Source organism: Anabas testudineus, chromosome 23 (genome assembly GCF_900324465.2).
Source record: "Anabas testudineus chromosome 23, fAnaTes1.2, whole genome shotgun sequence".
Classification (NCBI taxonomy): domain Eukaryota; kingdom Metazoa; phylum Chordata; class Actinopteri; order Anabantiformes; family Anabantidae; genus Anabas; species Anabas testudineus.
The window spans coordinates 10643669-10667861 of NC_046631.1; the positions used below are offsets into that span (position 1 = coordinate 10643669).

Consider the following 24193-nt stretch of genomic DNA (forward strand, 5'->3'; position numbering starts at 1 on the left):
TTATCTTTGACAGGTTCATTACAGATAAGGAATGTAGAACAGACTAAAGCTATCAGTGCTAGACATAAAGATTCAGAAGCACAAAAGTAAGAGAAAAAGAGAAAGTAGAAGATTGAGAGTGACGTGCTGGTTGCAGGTTTAAATCTGCTCTGGCAAATGGAGAAAAGCAAGTAAGGAAGTTGTAATTTATGTTGCTAGCAGCAAAGCAGATGAGGAAGACGAAGGGAGTTCAGTTTGCAAACACATCACTTGACAATGACTGTGAGCAACTGTAATGTAATTCAGGTTATCATTTCAAAAGGAACATAGTGGCTTTCTCAGAGAAAATGACAACAAACATCAAACCTACCCTCATCCTCCCGTTACGGATGGCCGGTCCGTCCTCTGCCAGTCGTAGGACAAACAGGTCCATCTTGTACTCCCGTCCTCCACGGATGCTAAAACCAAAACCCTTCACACTTTTTTCCAATTCCACTGTGAAGAAGTCAAAGTCCTGCGAAAGCTGAGACAAGCAAAGATCAAATGTGATTAGATTTATTGATATGCGAGTCGAAAACAGACCATTACAGTAGAAAATATTCTTATGACTCAGCCGAAAAAATAACTGAATAAGAAAGAAGCATATGCAAGGTAAACATAATGCAACCAACAATTGGATTAAAGGTAAACAAGGAGGCTGCTCAGCCTGATCCAGAAGCATGTGTCTATGTCAGCAGTGCACAGTCTGCTTTGTCTGCTTAGTATTTCTGACACAAATGACACCAGTGGGGAAAAAAGATGCAAAACTTACTAAGTAATGCCATTGTGTCACACTTTCAATAAAAATGCAGTTTACATACACACACTTTTGGCTAATTCTAAAGTTTCTATTCCTGCATCCCAGCTGGTTGGACAATTACTTATGCAGACAGCGTCAGCCTTAAGTAGAAACATATGGATTTAATTTATGGAGCATGTGTGAGCATATGAGGATAGGCCGTTTAAATGAAGGATGGATGTGAGCATATGTTGCAGCATATTCCTGTCTATAGATGGGCTCAAAATACGTCAAACCCAACACTAAAGCACAATTTCCAAATATGATACAATAAAACAACAAGGTGCAGATCACTCATAACTACAAGAGTAGCATAAAAATATGAATTACTGCAGCTTCTAGGGATGAAAGTATCCATACTGCTATTGGTCTCATTGATCCAGCGGCCGTCATGTATTAGAAAAATGTCGGAGAGACTGAACTGTGAAGAATTAGCACTTTTCTGCTTACTTGAAACGGTGGCATCCTGTACTCTGGGATGGTGAACTGCCTGGCATCAGTGGCAAGCTGTCTGTAGTCGAGCAGTGGCGGGTGTCTGTAGTCCAGCGTCGGCGGCTGTCGGTAGTCTGCCACTGGGGGGTGCCGGTAATCCACCGGGGGCTGTCGGTAATCTGTGAATGGTGGCTGTCGAATGTCTGGCTTAACATCTTGCCTCGCCTTCACTTCAGACCTGTAACTAACAGACCAATTAGAATGAAGAACGAACTTCTTCGAGGACTTCTACTGGTGTTATAATTATCTCTGGACATGCTACGTTACTTGTGTTTTGTTGTGGTGCACTTAGTGTGCTGTGAAAATAATGCTTTGCGACAGACTGCCGGGTCACACTGAGCTGACAGAGATGACTTGTTTTGGTTTGCGCTGACAACCATTAAACAACACTTAAGTGAGGAAATTAAACTGTTTCTCTTAACACATCACATAAAATGTTTATAACAAAACAAGTTCTCACAGAGGCTGCTGATGCTGAGCACAAACAGATCTGGATGCTGTTTGAAGCCAAGGGAAAAGCTAATGACACTGTAGATTTTTTGGACCTCTGTAGTTGTTGGTAAAATATTCAGCAGATCTCGATAAAGAAGCAGCTTAACTAAATAATTTAGCAGTCCATAAGAGTTAAGTGATGTTATACAACAAACAGGAGCGAGAGAAGAGGAGAGTGACAAGATGAGATAGTGAGAGAGAGAGTAAACTATAAGAAGAGAGGTAGAGAGGATGGAGACAGAGGGATGAAAGTGTCTGACTCACTGGTACCTGTATTGTCAGAGGAAGAATGTGTTTTGCCCCAGAGACAGATAGAGGGCTAGTCTATAAAAATGCTTCACTGCTCCAGAAAATCAAGACAGCTGCAAATCTGACACCGTAACACAACAAGCAGATGAAACAGGTTTTTGTTGTAAGTGTTTATGCTGCCATTGTTGTCATGCTCTGTGGGATGGCTTCCTCATAAGCCTCTGCACATCCTACCTGCTCTCATAGTTGTAGGTCTGAGGTGGCGGGACGGGCGGCTGGGTGGCCGGGCTCTGGTGGGGGATGGGGTTGGGTTGGCTCACAGATGGGCTGGGTTCCATCGCTGCTGGGTTGGGCTGAGAGTCTGCGACGCTGGGCTGCGTCTTAGGACTATGCTGCTGGGCCATGGGGCTCTGCTTCTCTGAGCTAGGGGCTGATGGGGGGTTACTGATCTCTGTGATCCAGGAAGGGGGAAAGATCAACTCTAATCAGTGAAGTACTTAGAATTTCTATTTAGCCAAATACACATTAAAAAGCTTATTAAGTTATGCAGCTGATAAGACTCATCTGTTAGCAAATAATTGTGGTTCTACCCATCCAGCTCAGCTCCACCATTTATTTCAAACCATGTTAAGATAAATGTAAGTCCGTCTTCTCTGACTCATGTCATTAAAGTTCACATTAAAGGACGGCTCTTTTGGTCTAACAATGTGCAAACACAACACGGACACATTAACAGCTCATTAAATTGATAAATGCTAATTATTATAGAGGAGAATTCGCTAATATAAAAAGACATAAACATTAATTTGTAGGGAAATATGTGTATCTTCAGCTGCTAATAGACTCTCTGTTATCCATCAGGAGGATGGGAACTGTCTTCCACAGCACATACAAAACAGGACCCAGCTGTAAAAGCATTGCTCAACAGCACCATTAGTGGTGTAAAAATCTACAGGGTGGCTTTAATACAGCTCGAAATAACAGGGCTATAAATGGTCACGAATGGCAAAGCAAGCACACGTAGGTAAAAGTTAGGAGTCATTTCTCAGTTTTTGTTGTTTACATAACTTTAAGCCAGTTATCTGTTCTTGGTGAGAGCTAAATTTAATTCTCTTTGGAATTAAAAAGTCCTTTTCAAAAGAGACATGGCCGTGATTACGTGCACAAAAGAAGCAAAACTAGGAAACTGAGTGTCACCGAGGATTTCTAGACCGGAAGAAAACAACTCAACTCCATATGACAAGTGACAGTTAATTTAAAACGAGTCTCATTTTGTGAAACTCATATTACAAATACTCATTTAACAAGAGCCAATTCACTTACTGTCAGAAATCAGAGTCATATCCACAGAACTGCAGTCTCCTCATCTGTAATGTCGACGTGTTGTGTTGTGTGTGTGTATGTGTGTGTGTGCCCACGTGCTCTCTCACCTTCCTGCGGTATGATCCTCAGGGTGACGCTGAGGCCTGCGTCCTTGATCAGCTTAACGATGTCGGCGTGCGGCATGTTGACGATGGACTGACTGTTCACCGCCAGTATCCTGTCTCCCACCTTCAGCTTCCCGCAGCGGTCGGCCGGGCTGCCCTCAATGATGCGGCCAATTTTATGGGGCACAGCTGTTGGAGGATTCAAACGCAACACGCTGCAGGTAAAAAACACACTCAGCAGCAAATTGGAGGATTATGCCTGTTTGTGCTCACACACCACTCACTCACTGACTGACTGAATATGTCTCTGTCTTTCTCATTTTGCTGTTCACCCTAGGCTTATGTAAGGCTTCCAGGTTTTTTTTTCCAGTGTGTGGGCGATGTACTGATGCTCACAACAGCATATCAGAGATGTGTGTGACTGACGTACCGTGGGAGGGCATGTATAATAGAGGGGATAAAATGAGAGGTGCTTCACTATTTCATTAAGCTATAGCCCCTTCTTTTACTTCAGTTTGCCTCTTACATTGGCACTATATAAAGGTCAACTAGTGGTTTACACGTCTAAGTGTCCTGACGTGAGGCTTAACACTTAAAACAGTTGTTGCACAGATTAGAGGATGACTGATGATGAAGCATCTTACTGAATCCATACAACACTGCAACAATCAGCCGACTCACTGTTGGTGGCGGCCGCCTCGGGCCGGTTGAGCGAGCTGATGATAACGAAACCAAAGCCTTCACTCTCCTTTCGGTTGATGATGACGTCACTTGGTTGCGTGTTGGGGGTGGACGTCCCGTCTGAAGTGGCTGTGTTACCCATGCCCGTGTTCAGGGTGTGGGTGACGCTGGTGCTGTTACCGTATGTGAAGTCACTGCGTGGGGAGCTGTGCTGCGTGGAGACGGAGCCCGGGCTGCGGCCATTCTCTGGACAGGACTCACCTGGAAGAAGGGTTTAGGAACCACCGGTTGCATTTCTTAGGATTATCATTATATGAATATATATTTACTGTAATTACATTAATTGTGTTGATGTACTTTATATTGAATCACATACAATATATCTCATTTATAAACATGTGCAGCATTTTTAATAAATCAGTCACAATAAATTCTTATTTATCAATAAAAGTAATTAAGATTCCTGAGTCTCTCTGTGTTGTTATACTAAACATGAATCCCCAGTGACACACGGCTGCTTTTGCAGAATCCAAAGCTAATTTTACAAAAACAATCAATATCACAGGCAAGAGCTCTTCGTCTCTCTCTTCTTCTGACAAATTAGAGCTGAATGTCATTCTTGTGAAGAATAAACAAGAAGAAACAAGCAAACATAAAACAGCAGTGCAAAGCAGGAAAAGCAAAAGAGCAGTCACAGGGTGGAAACTACACACTAAATGCAGCATTGTGTCAGTTCAGCCTGAGAGAAGGCGACCTGCAATGAGGCACAGAGCATGATCAAACCTGATGTTGTGATAGCTCAGTGAGGAGGTGGTTTTCTGTAGTTTAGGAATTGAAAAGTGTGAGTTCAGGTGACGTTTGTCACCGACATGCAGTATTTCTTTACACAAACAAGTGCACAATTATTTTATGGGGAAACTTAACTGCCCAAAAAAAAAGAGAATTAATTGCGTAAAATGCGGGACATCAGGTGTAGGCAGAAATATGAGCTCAGAGCAGAGAGCACAGTCTGACACCTTGCAAAGTGCCAGTGGGAGTCAGACAATTAGGACGGAAGGGCCGCAGAAGAAGCCAGGCATGAGTCAGACAGTAGCCTTTGGTGAGGAGAAATTGACAGAGAGGGCGGAATAGAGTGGAAAGAAGTGGACGGGTGAAAAGAAAATGTGCATGTGTGTATCCCGGTGCGTGTGTGTGTGTGTGGGGAGGCAGTAATAATAATGAGAAAAGAGGAGACTGATGATCACAGGAGGAGCTGCCATCCCAGTCTCTAGACTCAAAGGCGAAGATGGTTCGAAAAAGGACCGGAGAGCAATGGTGTGTGTAAAAGCAAGGGAGCGCTAATGTGTTTTTTAGGGAAGGCTTCAGTGTAATTACTCAGAGATTAGTGCTTCCGTTTTGTGACTGATTAAATCCTTTTTACTGAATTACAGGACAAGAATGGTAGTGGGGAACACGCAAAAAAGATAAGGCAGAAATAAGAGGAGATAACGGAGGCATCCAGTGAAACTGAGGACAAAGAGGAGTTCAGCTCACTTTATAATCCAGTATCTTAAAGCGGTTCTGTGCAGGATTAACCAAGCCCTTAGAAAGGTCACAGAAATACATTGTGTGCAGTGAGCAGTCGGTATATCTCAGCTCATAACCTGCTTCATCTGTTACCTATTTAAAGGATAGGATAGGACAGACGTTAGTCACTACGTTACTTAATGTCAACAGAGCCCATGCAGACACAGTATCATTGAGCTAAAAGAGTTTGCAAATGCTTTACACACTTGACGTGAGGTGTTCAGGGACTTAGAGAATGTAGGTCAGTTGTGTTTGGGAAGTGCTCAGAACAGAATAGTGGTTACCAGTCGCAGAAGCCCCCCCCCCTCGAATCAAATCAAGCAACCAAAATCTGCACATTGGTTTAACATTGTGCTTCAATTATGGTTTTAACAGAATTAAATTAGGAATGTGATGATACTATTTTGTGATACTACAAACTTTAAAAGATACAAACAATATGATTCTGAACAAAACACATCGGACCACTGATCAGCTCCATCCACCTTATCTCACCTGTTGCCTGTACCCTCCTCCTGATGACCAGGTTCACTTGTCCATTACGTGCCGCGCTGTGCATCAAGTCAATAACATATCTGTGTGGCTTCCCCACCACTGGGATCCCATCCACGAACAGCAGCTCATCACCAGGCCGTAAGCGCCCATCTAGGTCCGCAGGGCTCTTCTCGATGATCGCCCCGATCAATATCTGTTATTAAATGTACACTGTTATAAAAAGGAAGCAGGGGTGGGTTTAGATGCTGGACTAGAGTGTTTGCGTGTCACATGCAGTGTTAAAGTGGTTGTTATGGTGATAAATAACAAGCTAAATAACACGACTGACATATTGTTTTGTTATTTTAACAAACGACAAAAGACACCAAAGCAGCCAGAGCCATCAATCAGGGGGCAAAGGTCGTGGGTTAGGTGTACACAGTGTGTATAGTGGGTTAGAGGAGAAAATGACAGGGTGCCACGCCCACTGCCATACGAGCCTTCTCACGCGTCTCCGGACTCACAGGCTGCCCGGCCTCGTCCCCGCCCAGCACCCGGAAACCAAACCCAGACTTCTGTCGGCGAAGGTGCACCTCCATGTCCTGGTACTCCGCTCCTGAAGCAATACAACGACAAACAGCATTAAAAATCTGGTAGCTTCCAACATTTGGAGTCCAAGAAAAGTTAGTAGTGTGTCCTGGCAGAGTCCAGATTTTTACCTGAGGAGTCTACAGGAAACACTGTCCTTGGTAGGCTGGGTTCTAGATAGAAAAAGATGCAGAGATACCATAAACAATAACAAATGTACAAACAGCACACACACAAACACACACACAAGCAGACAGAACACCAGAATATACACAAGATCCAGCAAATACTAGTACAAGGCAGCAAAGCCCTGTCTCAGCATTAATGTCACAGCAAAAATTCAGCATCATCCATAAAAGTCAGGAAGTGCTTACAGTGTGTAATATACCCATCCCTTATTTACAGTGTGAGGTGGGATCTGCAATCAGGGGCTTCACACAACAGCGTGATCTGCAAACTGGTGAAATGAACTCAACCGCAGACAAGTGGCCGCAAATGAAAAATTGATTCCAATTGTATCTGTTTTAATCACAGTGAACAGTCTGCTGGGACTCAGCAGGAATGACGAGAGGAGAAAACTCATGACTCCAGACAAGAGCAGCCGTTACCACAGGAACCCTACTGATGGTCTCTTATTGAGATTTAGTTGGCTTCACAGGTAAACACAGGGGAGCCTAAACATGCTGATATTTTACATTAAATCCAACCAAAAGATGCAGTTTTTGCAATCGAAGACTGTGTCAAAGTATTTTTGACATCCACTCAGATGGTCTGTTAAATGATGATGGTGGAAAAACTGAGCAGACCTGAGATGAAGTTGCTTAAAAAGCCTCTTGAGTCAAACACTGCAGCTTAGCCTGCGCACATAAAAAGCAGCTATAACGGCAAGAATCTGCTCTCTGCTTGGATGCAGATAAGATTCAATAGCTTTCGCTTTAAAAGTGATTGGTAATGTAGTTTTCTGATATAACTACTAGAAGGGCTAGAGGAGCTAAAGCCAGATAAGTGGGGATAATGGCTGAACTATTGACACGCAGCATTCAGATAAAAAAGCCACCCAAGTGAAACTAAGCAGGTATAATGTGCACTATCTATTCTAAAAAGGGTCAAAAACAATTAACCAACATTAGCAGAGGAGACCAGCAGTACTGGCTTGTACAAAGCCGAACCCTACAGACAAAGGGGTTTGATATGCTCATAGTCAAGCCCTCTGGATTAACAGGTGAATAACAATGACTACTGCATGTTTCCCATAGTCACTTCAGGAAGAAGAGCAGAAGAAACCAGCAGGATTTTGACCATTACATTGACACACTATCCACATAACACACAACATTTCCACAGTATTTGGAACTATATTAATGGAAGCTATTAGCAGCAGACTTCACATACACCCCGAAGGACAATAAAGTCCTCTGTATGTCCTGTTTTTACAATAAATTCAATTAAAACATGTGTTATATAAGACGATTTCAATATTTTTTAGACCCCATATGTTCAAATTTGCAGCCATGTCCTCAGTGTTTCAGGGTTTGCAGCCTGGTGAAAATATAAATTAGACAATAAAAACACCCATTGTTGGATGTTTGTAGACATAGTATGATTGAATTACTGTAATATAGAATTACGGTACATATTAGTTTCTACTAGTTTGTCCAAGGGGCAAAAAAAGAAGATGATATCACAGCGTTTCAGTTTATGTTGATGTCTGCATGTCAAGATACTTCAGTTGCTGCTGGGAGATTTCTTTTCTCTGTGTTTATTGGTTTAAATAGGCATCTAATGAACAAATATCAAAAGAGATAATAGGAGGATAAGTAGCTGCAAATGGTAATGAGGGAATATATCTGAAAAGCCTCTGATGATGTTTTAAAGCCGAGGAGATTGTGCTGGAGATTAAGCAACAGATATTTCATTTTGATAGAAAGAGGTCAGCTCATCTCAACAAGCTTTTGAAGTTTTCTGTGGAGCAGCTGAAGTGAGCGCTAAATGTTTCTCATGTGTTTGTGTGAGACAAAGAAACAGTGAGCCATGTTCGCTACTCCACCTTCCAATAAAGAGTCCATCCTGCTTTAGTGCTAGAGAGTGGGCTGTGTTTTCTCCACAGCGCTACACCTGCTGCATCAGCTCTGGTACTTACGCCTACTCTCATAGATAGCCCTGGACTTCTCATAAAGGTCATAGGGGTCTGGTTTAGCCAGGGCCAAGGCCTCGGAAGCTGAGTCCGGGACTGAGGCCCTGTGAAGATGGTGTGTTGGGAAGGGGGCGCTGTGTGGGATAACAGGGGCTGACAGGCTGGTCTGAGCAGGGCTGCTCTGGCCTTGCTGGGACTCCCATTGCTCCAGCACCTGCAAAGCACAGCAGCATGAGGGGTCAGTATTTCCTTCCTCCAGGTTTCCCCACTTCTGACACTCGAATTTAACTTGGCAACCACGATAACAAAATCAATCAAAGAGAGATTATATTTCATTGAAGCTGGATAGAAGTGAGGTCAGACTGTTAGTGAGGTTAGTAGTTGAAACAAACAGCCCCTATTTGCTATTTATATCACAATGTGTCTGCAGGACGTGTGTTTGCAGAGTAAAAGTTATAGACGAGTGTGAATAATACATTAACATGGCCCTGCTCTCTAAGGGATGATCTATGTGATTCCTATAAAGAAAGATGATTATTTCTAAATCATTGCCTACTACTGCGGTTAAGCATATTGCACATTACACCAAGTTTGCATAAGCTGCCTCCAAAAACACATTTGGAAATGCTGCCAAGTGTTTAAGGTGACACCGTCAGTTTTGACAACACCAGTCAGTCAGAGTGTCAGTGGTGATGTGTCAGATAACCGGGCCGCTTTAGTTGCGGCATGAAACTAAGCGGATCGCAAAGATGACACGTTGACATGTCAAAAGTGTGAAAGATGGATCCAGAGGGAACGGAAAGCTTTTTGAAACTGAGATGGCGTGACTGGCTGCATATGGAACACTTTAATATTGACAATTTCTGGGCATCCAGTTCAACATGTACTGAGAAGAAATAACAGCCTCATAAAAGGATCCTGAATGAAAAGTGTTTCTGCTCTTTGTGGCTTCAGTCGTCTCTGCCACTGATGTGACGCATGTATGTGCAGGGAAGGCTGCTGAGACTGGGGACCTTGTTAAAGGCTGGATTAGACTCCTCCACTCTGCGCTCTCTTTCACTCTTTGTCTATTTTTGTCTGTGTGATTAAGACATTTGAACACTGCACACTTTGGCTATAATCTAGCTGGACAGATGAATGGAGGACACTGCAGGCAAGTTGCCTTAATAAGACAGTGTTACTGAGTGAAAACACCTGCCAATGCTCTACAACATTAAGTAGCAGTTTCCTACAGGATTGGATGGATTTGACAGACAAATCTCGATTAGCTCATTTGCAAACAAAACTCTATGGAGCTGCAGGCTGAGCTTTGGCTCAACTGCATTAGGCGAATACCGGTTCATCCCTTATTAGCCAGATTCCTCAATATTTCATTCTCAGAACTGCAGAAGCCTTCCTGTAACAAATGATACCCAATTAAACCTAGACTGAACTCTGGTGTGCATGGGGTTCAGCAGCCTGGGGAAAGAGGCAGGCCTGGGAGGAGCAGGGGAGCCAACAAATGAACACTAGGGGGTAAAAGAGAGAGCGATAGTAAATGGAAAAGACAAGAGAGAGCGGCTCTGCATGCTGTTTGCTACTTTGCGAGATTCAAAGCTTTTCCTCAGAGCTTAGAATGACAATTATTCTGAGGGAGATGGAGAAGAGTGATTAAACCGAGATGGAACAGAGATGATGTACAATGAGGGGATTTCAGGGGACACGCGCCTTAAAAGCTGCACAGTGGAGGTTTTCCTGTATTGTTAGTTGTGGTCTGATATAGCGACATGCGAGTTAGGGTCAGGGGCTGTTCAGAGCAGCGCTGAGAGGATGCCCAGGCACGAAATTGATTACACACATAGTCGCACAAAGAGAAACACAAAGAAAGATGGGCAGAAACACTCGTGTGCAGGCATGTGAGTGTGACAAATCAACATGAAGCCAAAGTGAATCTGATCTAAGAGGACGTTTGGTGGACAGATTTGTTAGTGGACCTAGGGACTGCAGAAACTATAACAGTAGAGAAGCAGAGGACGCTAAAGCCTAAACACTTGCACAGATGATGCAAACATGGAAAAAGGGAGATAAAGGCAAGGTGAAAGATAAATGACAACAATACATATATTGGGTATGAAAGTGCAAAGCTATTAAAAAAATCTGAAAGAGTGGACAAATGCTATAAAATGAAGATAAACGAGAGATGAATATGCATCTAGGCCAAGCCAAAGCTCTCTGATCACAGACAGATAGCAGCACTACAGCTGTAGCATAATTTAAATCCCTAGAGTGTGGATAACCCTGATGCCACTGAGTCCGACTATGAATCAAGTCCGACTTACAGAATCAAGACTGTATTGCTGTTATGAATGGGCTACTTGACCTTTTTCGCATCTCATAACAATAAAAAAAAGGCCAGATATGAAGGGCTATCTGCTGTAAGGGCGCCAGACATATCGTGAATCATCAGTGGAGTTAGTACAAGAAAGGAGAAGAGAGTCATTTCTAGATCTTATTAAGTATATTAGCACATACAATATGCACACTGCAGCCACTGGCACTAAAATCTATATTAATGGTTAAAAAGCAGAAGTGGGGACAGTCCAGATTTGAGGCTGATACATGTTACCTGCTTAGGGGTCTTCCAGGGTGAATAGTGACCTGCAATGTTGAGAGAACAAAACAAAACAAAAAACGCTTTAGACTGAAAAAGATGGTAGAAACAGATCATGAGATGTGAGGTTTCAGTTTAGCTGTGACAGCCAATGCCAAGGGATTTGGAGGATAATGAAATGAGGAAACAAAAACCTTATGAACATACAGATAGAACAAGTGTTTATGAGATGTACAGAGGACAAATAAAGACATGACTAGAGACAAACGTGTTGTGGGAGGGCTAAAATAAAAAGCACTGCTCAAAAAGATGCTTTAATACGAGGTGTCTTTATATTGAAATGAGGCAAATGATCAAAAGAAATGAAAGATTACTGTCTTCCGGTAGTAAGTTTTTATATTTAAAGTGTTCTAACAGTCTCCTAAAGAGAAAAATGCTGTAAATAAGTTGATTGATTATAAACCTGCATTAATTCATTTGTTTGCCACTTGGGGTCAGTGGAAACAAGGTGAAAATGCAACACAGACTTATCACCTTTGATATTAGATGAATCTGATGTGGCAGCTTTATCAGCAAACACTTGTCTATTTACAGGTTCAGCAGACTTTACCAACTTAAGCATTCATCTGTTGGACCTTCTGCGTGTTTGACCACATGTTTTGTCACCTATTATTTAAAATATCTGGCGTTTTAGTTGCTAAAAACACCACAAAGTTCACCAGTGAGCCACTAACTTTGTCTGACTGCTGTTGGGTGCTGGGCAGGTTGTGCACAGTCACTAAAAATGAGAGTTCTGAGAGTGACGTAAACCAATACAAATGCAGCCTGGAAAAACAAAAGCTAAAATACTTAAAGCTAAAACTCTCAGAAGAGCTGCAGTGCTGCAGGGAACTTCATGCGTCAAGTGATAATTCTCTGTGGTTTCATGATTGAGTCCTTGTGTAGCTCCCAATAAAATGATTTCAGCTTGTAATACAGTGCAGCCCTGCAGGTAAAGGGCACATGTTTTCCTTTGACTTTCACATTTATTTTGCTGTGACCTTTAAAAAGGTACAACACACTTTTTTCCCTGTTTACAAGCACTAGTTCAAACAAAACCCCCAGAAATCTATATCGGATCATGAAATAAACCAATGCAAGTAAAACAGTAGCAGCTGATGTCACTCGTGATATACATGGAAGTACACACAGAGTAATGAAACATATGCTCCAGCACAATTTCTATAGTCATATTCACAGAAGCATGTAAAAAAGGTGCACGCTCCATTTTCTTGATTCAATTTCTCCCCTTTCCTGTCTTTCAAGTGCTGCCACGTCTCCCCTCTGGGAAGCTACAAGCATATGCAAATGGAGGAGCCGAATTATGGGGTGACTGTTCGAATTATGCGCCAGCCTTCCCAGTGTTGGCTTGGCGGGGCTCCAATCACACTGTAAAAACATTCGTCTCACTGAGCTGCCACTGGAATGGTGACAGCATTGAAATTAACAAAAGCGACACAAAGAAATCTAGTGATGTTTTTCAGACTGCCAGCTCCTCTCAGTCAAAATAAGCCAAATAAAATCAGAAAAAAACAAAACAAAACAAAAAACAATACGATTGTGACAGCTTATCTTCAAGCTGATTCCCACTTTTAGCGCTCATGGGAATAATTTAAATAGGATAACAAGAAGGGATAGATTTTTGCTTTACTTCCCAATGAGGATCAATCAATCAAACACCTTGAATAGCTAAATGTGAGCCAGTGTGAAGGACACACTGAGTAAAAGAGGCAACAACAGAGCTGTCCCCTTAGTGTGTGAGCTGAGCTGGACAGACAGACTGGAGGGACACTACCAGGCATCACTGACTGAGGTGATCCTCAGGGTAGAGTCACTGTTAAGTCAGCCGTACCAGACATTTAGTTGGACGTGGGTGTCAGAGTGCACCATGGCTAAAAGTTGAGAAGAGGGCGAGAGAACGAGAGTATGAGAGAGTGTGAAGGGAGCTGTCCGTGGTGCTGAAAGCTCTTAGACTGAATCCTAATCAGACTTGTCAGCTCTGCTGCACAGACCTACATGAACCCTGCAGTGTCCAACTTGCACAAAGGATCTAAAGTAACTCATAGGTGTCCAATCCTACTCTGTTATTCTTCTGATGCATGCAGCACCAGTGTAACACCAGTAATGAGTGCAGTTGCTGAATCCATAATGTTGGGTTGTGTATGCTCCGTTCTTACTTTTTTATCCTCTACCCTGGTCCGAGAACAGCTTCAGTGATGATTTGGTGGAAGATTCATTTCTACCAAAGAAGTTCAATTAAAAGGTTCTGAACTAGGAAGTGTTTCCTGCTCCTAGGGTGGCGAGAGGCCGAGCTTCTCTGGAAACAACGGTGTTGTTGTGACCCACACAGCTTTTGCAATGTGACAACTGGGGACGACTTTGATTTACACGTCTGGAAAAGTTGAAAGTTAGACCAAGAAGATACAGTCTCGGTTTAGAAGTAGACAATATGCATGTTGCGCCACAGTTTTTTCACTGTCCACCTGTTTGCTCTGGACTGTAAACACAGGACAAACAATTTAAACAACACCTAAAGCATGTCGCATTGTTCAACCCATTCAAAAATATAGCTCTCTTCAATTTCAGAATGAAAGGCTAACACTAGCTCTTCAATTATTTAAATGAGACTATGATAACACTACACTTGATATTGTGCCTTCAGTCTTTCAGCCCTTTATGAATTTGGCTTGCAGGCTTTACATAATCGACAGCAGAAAACTGATTCTATCCACTTGTGTTTGAATGCCTTCTCCATGTTCACCTGATGTTCTTGAAAACCAGTCTCATTGTACTGTGTGCAAAACAAATGATTTGCAAGTTACACGCTTGAATATGCATGATATTAAAGCTCAAAACAGCACAATTTATTTAACATGCTCATGCAATCACTGGGTAATCACTCCATCCCATTAAAACCCAAATAGGAGTGCTTGATTTGTTTAAGAAGCAACCGAGGTTGTCAATTCTACTCCTCCTGCACACAAGGAGGAGATGGGAGCTGAACTTTTGCATCTGTGACTAATTTGATGAAAATAAGGCTAAACACCATCAGCTTTGTTTAACTCCCTCCAGTTCTACTATAATCTGATCACAGCATCTCATCCCTCATGCACAAGCCCCTTGGCTGTTTTCCTGAGGCTGACAGGATGGAATATTGATCCTTGGCGGCAGCTCCTCCAGGTTTGGAGCTAGTGGGGACAGAGCTGTAAGTGTGAACACGGCTGACAGTCTGCGGTTTATTGGCAGAGAGCTGAACTCATCACTCTCTTGCTATACCCTCCCTTTTTCCTTTCTCTCTTTTGTTTCCAACAATTCCATCCTGCACATCCAATGAATCACTGTCTAGTTACACACCTATTCCCTGGGACGCTGGAGAAGGCTCAGTGAATCAAAACATTCTTCCTTATTTCTTTCTCCACAAAGCAGACCTTCAGCTGCCGAGTCTGCACGGTTTTGAAAGAGGCCGCTGTTTGCACTGTTTGCATGTGGCCAATTTCAGGTGAAAGATCAAACCAAAGAGCTGTTTCATAATGTACAATTTACCCGTTACAGTACAAGCAAAGAACATTTTATGCATGTGTGTGGAGACGTGTGCGCAGAAGACAGCCTTGGGATGTGTGCAAATGAGACCAAGAAAGTGTGTGCCTGGCCGTCGTGTAGGTGTGTGTAAAACCTGTGTGATTTAAACCATGTGGCTCAGCATTTGTGTGAGTGTGTAGGAGGATTGCAGTGAGAAAGAATGCGGCATGTTAGTGGAAGCTAAATGGGCGAGCACACACAGGAACGAGCGGAAAGTCTCTGCAGCTAATTACAGCCCTGCATCTCTGCTAGTGTGGCAACGAGGACACAGCCTGTTAATGGTCTAGATAGCTACTAATGAGGCTGTCTGCCATGCACACACACACACACACACACACACACACACACACACACACACACACACACACACACACACACACACACACACACACACACACACACACATAATATGCTGGTGCACACACAGGCACAATAATTACAGGTGATGAGAAACTGAGTGCCCATTTGTTGAGGAAAAACGGCTCAGGAGTCAAACTCAAATTTAAGGGATGGCTAAATATCATAACTATATTACGAGCATGATCTTCAAGGTGATGGGACTTAATTGACTAGATGGTTTCATTATAAATGGCTTCATTTTTGGACAGTGAATTGGCGATCAACATTGCTCTAATGTCTCAATTTCGATAGTGGGTACTTTAGGAGTCCTGACAGATGCCAGAGACAGTATAAAAAATAAAAGCTATTTAGTAGCAAGTACCTATTTCTATGCATTGACATTTAAAACATAAAGAGCTAATAAAATAAGCTCTTAAGACGTTCTTGAGGAATAAGAAGAAGAAAGAACTCCAAGCGCAGCAGGCCTGAGGGGGAGTGTTTCATTTGTGGACCCTAAGAATTGGTTCTCCAGATCTATGGACATGGTTTTCAGTTGGAAAGTAGTGGATTGATTTCCGAGGTTGAGAGTAAGTTGCTGCTCCTCCTTCTCCTTAAAGGACTTAAAGAACTGTGAGTGTTAAGTGAGACTTAAATGGAGCATGAGAGTGACGGGCGGATTGGTGTCCCATCAGCATTAATGTGGGCTGCTAAGGTCAGGACGGAGCTGAACAAGATGCCAATTGATTTATCAATCAACAGAGATGTAATAATTATCTGATTAAACCTTTAGCTGGATTATTAATAACAGTCATTTCTTATTGTGAGCAAATGCATTCAGAGGAAGTGGGATATCTACTTTTTCAGCTGAAGTTATCTTAATAGAAAAAGATACCGCTTTCACAACTAACTCGAAGACCTCTGCCCCGTTCGCAATAAAACTAGTCTCCTGAATCCTGTGTCAAATCTGATGCAGCGGTGCAGAATGTAAAAAGCAGAGTCGAGGACGCCAGACGCTGCCACTTCTCTTCCTGAATGTCTCCTTTGTTAATGATGATGTCTCAAAATGATTGTGGCAGTGATGTATTGATGCTAAAAAGCTGCACATACTCTGTGCATTACAACAATAACTCATCGCTGCACTTCTTCACTCTTTTCTGTGTCCATGACAACACCAGGCCAAGCAAGACGAGTCTTGCTGAACAGACACAGTAGCATGCTGCCTCTCTCCGTTTTCAATTCTCACTCTGAAATAATTTTTCCTCCGCTCTTTTTTTCGGTTGTTTCTACATCACTGAGTCACTTTTCCCAACTTCCACTTCCTTTCTCGTTCTCTGTACATTTCACCTATAGACCTGAAGAGATGACTGGCACAGACAAAAGGCGTGTGTGTGAAAGAGAAGGAGGGAGGTAAATGATGTCAACTTTTCTGTTCTAGTTGGACTCATAGTTCGATTATTTGACTGTAAGAGATGCAAAAGGCAGCCGTCATGCAGGATGGTGATTAAAAAACGATTTAGTCCACGCATGCTTAAACTTAGTCAGCTTCTGGTGCTTATTTAATCCTCAGCTTCTGATTGTGTTTTCATTGAAAGTGATGAGCTGTGTGCTCGCCCCTGAACTAGCATATGTGTGTGGGCCACAACACAAATGTGACAGTTGTTTGATGACTAATATCCGTCGGTCGTCTCCCTCTCTCTCTCCCTGCTACACTGGCTAGTCGCAAAAATTCTTAACTAGAGAAATAGCCAGTTCACTTAGATAGTATGGACAGTGTCCAGTGGACTGGGCCAAATTATGCTGTGTTAAAAGGTGGAACATCATTCCAGCAGCATGGTGGCAGTTTTATTACAGTGGGTAATAGCTTGGCTAAATGCTCGGAGCTGGCCGTTCTGAAGAGGTTAGATTGGAAAAGGGAATCAAATGCACACCGCATCACATGGGAGATGGGAGCCTGACATTGTGTACCTCAGATAAGCGTAAGAGGCCCTAAACTAAACAGAATCTCCGATTAAATACAAATATAATTTTGAGTATTGCAAACAGCATCATATCCCTCCTTCCTATGGTGTTTTAACAACATCATTAGTTTTCCACATGAAAAACAGACATGTGGTTTTGGCCTTAGCTCCATTTCTACTTGTTTATCTCCATCATGAAAAAATAAGTTTTAGAAGGAATTCAAAGACTCTGTTGTGACTATTTTCCCCCGGGAGGGTCTGAAGACTCTGAGCTTAATGAGCCTAAAGTCTGACAGTGTTTTTCTAGTTAAACCCCTAAAATACTCTCAAGAGATATTCGACGTCTAAACTCCACCTATTTTGAAATCTTTTCTTAGCCTTAGTCATTTCTACACGTGTTTGCCATATGTCATACTTCTCATGCTACTGTAGGAGTAGACTGGGTGGCACTGATGTTTAGTCTTTTTATTTTTTATACCTCTAGCACCCACAGCTTGTCATGTCACAGGAAATCAACACACACAGATGTGACACTGCACCCTTGTGTATTGTTGTTTAGGGCCACTAAGCCATCTCCAGATTTGAAATAATGAGATGAAATATAGCATGTAAATAAGGTTCCCATTTTCTCCACGGGCCATCAGGCTGCTTTTTAGATGGGAGCACTTGTTTCGACCTTCTGAAGCTCTGCGGCGAGTGAAGCACCCGGACAGATGGCGGGAGCGTTTCACCGTTAGCTTCCTGTGCAGATGGCGTGGAGTGTGTGTTTTAGTTTTTGTGTGTGGGGAGTGGGTTGACAGATTGGAGGTTTTTGAGATGGTGGCACAAAACATTTGACCTCCCCCATGTGTGTTTGTGTGTTTATATGTTGGCAGATGATATTTTAGAAGCGCTGACTTAAAAATATGTATTTTTCTTCCCATTCTGGATTTAAAAAATCTACATAGTCTTCAAATATCTTCACTCGCTTTCTCTTCTTTCTGTTTGCTGGCTCCCTGCTCACTGACACAGAGACACTGGGAGCCTAATAAAGAAATAACTGGCAATCAATCTATTCAGAGGCTGCTGCTGACCTTTGTGAGTGAGTCTCAGTGGTGTCGGTGGCAGAAGGCAGTTGGCATTATGATTGGTATGTGACATTACAGAACAGAAACAGGCTAAATTCATAACCACCAACTGATTCCACACAAAAGCAACAGCGATACTGGTCTCCCAACTCAGTTGGCTCATCTTCAAGCTTGCACTACAAATCAGTTTAAATCATCACGTAGAGGATGCTAATAGAAATCAAGGTCAGGTAAAGTCCTTTGACAACATTGTTTCAGAGACAGATCCTATCTGCGTGGTTGATAGAGGGCTGCTGTTGTAGGAGATTTAAATTAAATCTCTAACATTTTAATCTTTAATGTTGTTGCTTTGGCTGAGTCATAGCTGGCACTTCTACAATTTAAAATGAAGGCAATCTAAGGCTTACACACAATTCATGCTGTGTCATTTGTGCTATATACACATTTAGAGTGAGTTTTTCTTCTTCTTTCAATGTCAATCACATCACCAGTCACTGGTTTCAGCCTTTTAAAGGAAGCAAATATAGACAGTTCTGCACACTTAGTGCTGTGCATACACAACGTACAACAATATACCTCACATGAACAGATCCAGAAACGGTCGGTTACCTGTTGATCCGACAAATAACAGCCCTGTGTGTGACTCACAGCAGAGTGCAGTGCATAATTATGACTGTCAGGGGCCACATATTACAAAAACACAGGGCAGAACTCACAGCGAATATTTTTTTTGTGGGAAAACTGATGCTTTTGACACACTTTAATTTTGTGGCTTTTACTTGTGGCTCACAAAATATCTATATGAAACTGACATGAGAAAAAAAAAATGCAACGTGATATAAAATGCAGCCACTTTTCATTCAATCAAAAGATTTATGTTGACCACCAGGTGGTATGGCTCAGTTAGAAGAGTGGAGAGGCATCTACAAGATTTCAGTACAAGAAAAGATGTTTTCTCCCCTGAGTAAAGAAAACAGGACAAAGAAGTGCACTCGAGAGTAGCTGTGCATCAATCAGTCATAGCTGAGCAATGAGCAGGCTCTGTGCTTCTTTGGATTGGAACACACCAACACAAACACACTTGGCTACAACAGCAAAAGATGATATAGATGAATAAGCAGACAGATATAAAGACAAATATGAAGTAGATGCAGAAGGACTGAAGCACTCCTGCTCATGCCTTCACACTATCCCAATCTGCAGGGACTTACCTGTTCCACCTCTCTGAACCACCAGGCTTGTCTCAGCTCCAACAGCACACTCCTTGAGCAGCTCCACCACCTGGGTGTGTGTGAATCCCTGTACAGGCTGTTTGTTAATCTCCACGATCAGATCACCTTCGCACAGGCCTGGGCAGCCCAGAGGCTCCAGCACTTGTTTGACACGCTGGCCTGTGGCGCTGTCCGCGATAGTGAACCCAAAACCATCCATACCCTTCACCATGGTCAGCGTCAGCATCTCCCCCTGGGTCGCCCCTGACGACGCCATGGAGACGCTGTCAGGGGGCGTGGTGCCGGTGGTGGGAGGAAGGGAGCCGTCTAAGTGGGTGTCACCTGGGTGAGGGGGGAGCAGCTGCTGGGCATTGACCTGATCCTGACTGGGGTCCGTGACGAAGCGCGCGGTGCGAGAGAGATAATCCAGGTAGTTATCGTAGCCGGCCCTGCCGTTCACCATGATGGGTCGCTGCTCCATTATGCCCAGTGGGGACATGATGGTGGTGGTGGTGTTGTTGTTGGTGTTGGCAGCCTCCTCTGGGTCATAGGGCAAAGGGTAGCCACGACACAAAACCAGAGTCACGCTTTGGCCAATGGGCACCGACTGAAAGAGTTTAACCACATCAGCATGAGTGGTTCCCAGGACGCACACGTCGTTGATATAGACAATAACATCACCTGCAGAGAAAAGGATGAACAGAGAGAAACAAGATAGTCGGGTGAAATACTGTAGCAGAAAATGCGAATTAACAACAGCAGACAACAGATAATACACACAGTGAGTTAATGTAAGAGTAAAAAAACTAATTAGAAAAAAATCATCAACAATGCTAATACTGAACTCTGATTCAGATTGTAAAAACACGTAGACAGTCATTTATCTTAGAGTGTGGATAAAAACGATTAACTCTTAGTAGAAATAAAAGCAGCAGTGGAACAAACCCTCAGTCATTTACAGCTGGTACCACAGATAGCACAGATAATGTCTTATCTCCCTTTCAAGAGTGAAACAGTTCAGATGACAGGTGGCTAAAATGTTTGCCTTTAATGGAATGAACAGCTTTTATTTGTTCCCTGCAATATCCTGCACTGTAGATAAAACCTATTTGATAATTAAATGTTCCCACACAGAAACATTGTGCATCTAGGTTTAGCTTTGTCTAAACACGATAACTAAATATAGTGTTATGTGCTTCTCTCTGCAGGCACCATGCAGGTTTTTAAAACGCTGGAAGTGGGAACATGAGCCACAATCCATATTAGCATCTGACAAACAGCATTACCTGGGTTGATAATGAAAACAATTATTTTCTAATTGCAAGCATAATTGTCATGCTCTTTAGAGAAAGAGAGCAGTGACAGTATGAGTGTGTGTTGCAGAGAGAGCGGTGGAAAAACAAAGATCCTCTATGATTCATAAGCAAAGCATGTGCTTTAGTGATTGGCCCTCACCTTGCTAACCACAAGCCCCACGCTGTCTAATTCTCTTAATACGTGAGCAGGAGACTATAAAAGCACTAATAGTTGGGTCAATGACAGCTTTTCTAAAACAACATGGCAATTCGTATTGATTTCTGGATTAACCGTTGAAGTGGAGCCAAGCTGCTGACCCCTCTGAGTGACAGCAGATGAGGTAAATGGAGGTTAAGATATGACCGACATGTTCTTTCTTTTGTTGTAAACTGTTTTTAACACTCTGCTGGTACTAACAGAGCGAGCTCACACCTCGAGACAAAGTGACGTGAGGGACTTTTTAATTAATCTGGGTAAACGTGGACGACATTTGCCTTGAGCATCAGTCTCAGAATCAATAGTTGACGACACTGGGAGAAAACGAATGATCGTTTCATGACCTCATAGTGGCCTCACCGTGCCTGCAGATCTCGTTCTTTATGAGCAGAAAGGAAACGCAGAAGGATGGAGAGAATTGACTTGTTTTACTGAGACAGAAAGCTATAGACTCACATATAGACAAGTTGTTCTGTGCATTTTTACATCTGAAGAGTCACTTCAAATACTGTAAATATACAAATGTTATATATATTAATGGAATATCTGTCCTTGAAATGTCTGCAATAACCATAATAACATAGAAATAAATTTAATTTGAGTGAAAATCAGCTGATGTGCAACAGTTGTTTTTTACCAGAGAAAACAGAATCCTACTTTCTTACTGTACATCTACTCTCAAATTTACTCCTGACCTGCAGTCTGAAACCACCACTCTGGATAATCTGCAATAAGAATTGAGACAACACACATCTTCTCTCCAACCATTATAAAAACCTCCTGCAGGTCCCTCGTTCTGTATTTTCCAAATCACATTGACCTTAAGTGTAAACACCGCTCTCTGTGACCAAGGCCTGTGCTCCCAGCTGCTTCATCTCTCACTGTCCCATCCTTGCATAACCCTATGACACATTCATCCCTGACTAATGGTGTGTTCAGGAGCCTGTCAACATAACGAGAGGTCTCTGCGGCCCTGCTGAGAGGACGAGAGCATCTTGGATTCTCAGCAGGGTGCAAGGGTTTGTTAAGAGACTGTGAGCTTCAGTGTATGTTTGTGTCAGGATAAACAGGATGACATGTCGTCCTAAGTCCAATTACAGTTCTGTTGAACTCGCAGGTACTTAGAAAAATCATAAAATGAACAAAACAAAGACTCTATATGAATCTTTAGCTGACTGAACTCGAGCTGTCAGACATCCTACCTTCGATCAAAGTAGTTTTACTGCAGCTATTCTTTACAAAATAGTAAAAATGTCTCCACATATAACTTATTATAACATAGTGAGAACATGCATGTGCATCATAAACCAACTTTATGCTAACATTAGTTAGCTAAACTAGACAGAGCAGATTTGGTAATGGATTAACCAAACATGGTGTTACAGCATTCTTTAAGGGTCTAATTAGTGCAACATCTCTGAAAAAGTCACTTTATTTTATATATAAATCAAGTTAGGGGAGCAAACAGTCCATCACATCTGTCAATAAACACCCACTGGACAGATATTAAAGCCTGATATTAACCCTGAAATCTTATTGGAGTCAAACGGAGCAAGGACTCAGTAAAACTGGACTTTAAAATACTCATCATCAGCTGATCATCTGTGGTAGTCGCCATCTAAAATATTTATTGAGGTCTTTATCATTTCAAACTGTTCGTTTCTTTGTATAATCAATTACGACACCAAGTCGGTGAAAAAGCCAAATGTTGATGCTTCTTTTTTAAATTGTATTTCTACAGTGTCTTATCTGAAGAGAACACACACGGTATTACATGGATACAGTTCAGCAGAATCACCCTCTGGTGCTGAGTGAATGTTGCAGCAGATAGACCCCCCACTATGAAACATACTTTACCAAAAAACCCACTTCATTTTGCATTAAATGCTGCCTCTGGCATCAAAACTAAGCTGCTCCACTTCAAGCTAAGAACACTTTGCTCTGTATTTCAGAAAACTATCCCACATTTTTTCCATGGACAAAAACTAATTCGACAAAAAGCTCTGAATTTCTTGCCTGGACACGACTGCACTGATGTGATTGTTATAAAACCATCCTTTGTGGTGCTATCACTTAGTGGACATCACCAACAGGGGTCATGTGGGACGAAGAAACTAAATGTGTATCTGGAATTTCTCCCCACTGTAGGTCTGGGTTTCCTAAGTGTGGGCTGTGTGACAGAGCCAGCTCTGCTACTGCAGAAGTAGGACACAAAGTCTGGGGAGGTGAGGTGGCGGGGAGGATGGAGGGTGGATGATGAGATAGAGATGGAGATGAGCTGAAGGGAGAAAGTGTTGGTGAGGAGACAGGAGGTGGGAGAACAGAGAAGTGAGAGTTTTTTTTTTAGTTATTTCTGGGGAGATAATACATAAAAAGAGAGGAGAACACTAAAAGAAAGAGGGAGGATGGGGACTGAAGACAGAGACCCAAAGTCTTTATAGTATATACAGCACGGTTAGGACAGCCTTTATTAGTCATCCAGGGATCTATTTCGGACTCCTGCAGCCACATATCTATAAATAACACAGGACATTTTTGACCCAGTGTTCAGAAATAAGTCAGTTAACAAAACTGCAGCAGGTTTGGGGACTGGGTTTAGAAACGCCATGACCAGCTTACCTAATGTGTGATTAATGACCACTATGAGCTCTGTATGTGCTCCAGAGTATACAGACAGAACCACCACTGCATGCAAACGTGCTACTTCTATTCCCTTGACCTTTAGTAAAGCTGCTCTGTGTGTGTGTGTGTGTGTGTGTGTGTGTGTGTGTGTGTGTGTGTGTGTGTGTGTGTGTGTGTGTGTACTGTAGGTACTGCAGTAACACCCCCAAGTGGACACAGCCAGGAGATCTGGCGCTCATCAAGTCCCTTTTAAGATTAATGAAAGAACAGAAATCTGCAGTTGCACGCGCATGTGCACACAAATCTGCTGGTATAATGCAAGCATGGCAAGTTGTAGCTGAAAACACACTATACAC

At 42.6% G+C, this 24193-nt stretch overlaps 1 protein-coding gene across 4 annotated transcripts in view; it reads right to left on the minus strand.

Moving 5' to 3' along the window:
• Positions 1-24193, minus strand: part of magi2a (membrane associated guanylate kinase, WW and PDZ domain containing 2a) — a 156143-nt gene that overhangs the window by 9127 nt on the left and 122823 nt on the right. For 2 of the 4 annotated variants that reach the window (XM_026362489.1, XM_026362487.1), the window contains 11 exons: positions 19704-20384; positions 11526-11557; positions 8927-9134; positions 6918-6959; positions 6723-6814; positions 6220-6412; positions 4159-4419; positions 3481-3666; positions 2285-2501; positions 1268-1493; positions 350-502 (listed from right to left, as the gene is read on the minus strand). In XM_026362489.1, the coding sequence (XP_026218274.1) occupies positions 350-502; positions 1268-1493; positions 2285-2501; positions 3481-3666; positions 4159-4419; positions 6220-6412; positions 6723-6814; positions 6918-6959; positions 8927-9134; positions 11526-11557; positions 19704-20384 (2291 nt within the window). Of the gene's footprint in view, positions 1-349; positions 503-1267; positions 1494-2284; positions 2502-3480; positions 3667-4158; positions 4420-6219; positions 6413-6698; positions 6815-6917; positions 6960-8926; positions 9135-11525; positions 11558-19703; positions 20385-24193 lie in introns of all 4 variants that reach the window. The other 2 variants (XM_026362488.1, XM_026362486.1) reach the window with 1 other exon arrangement.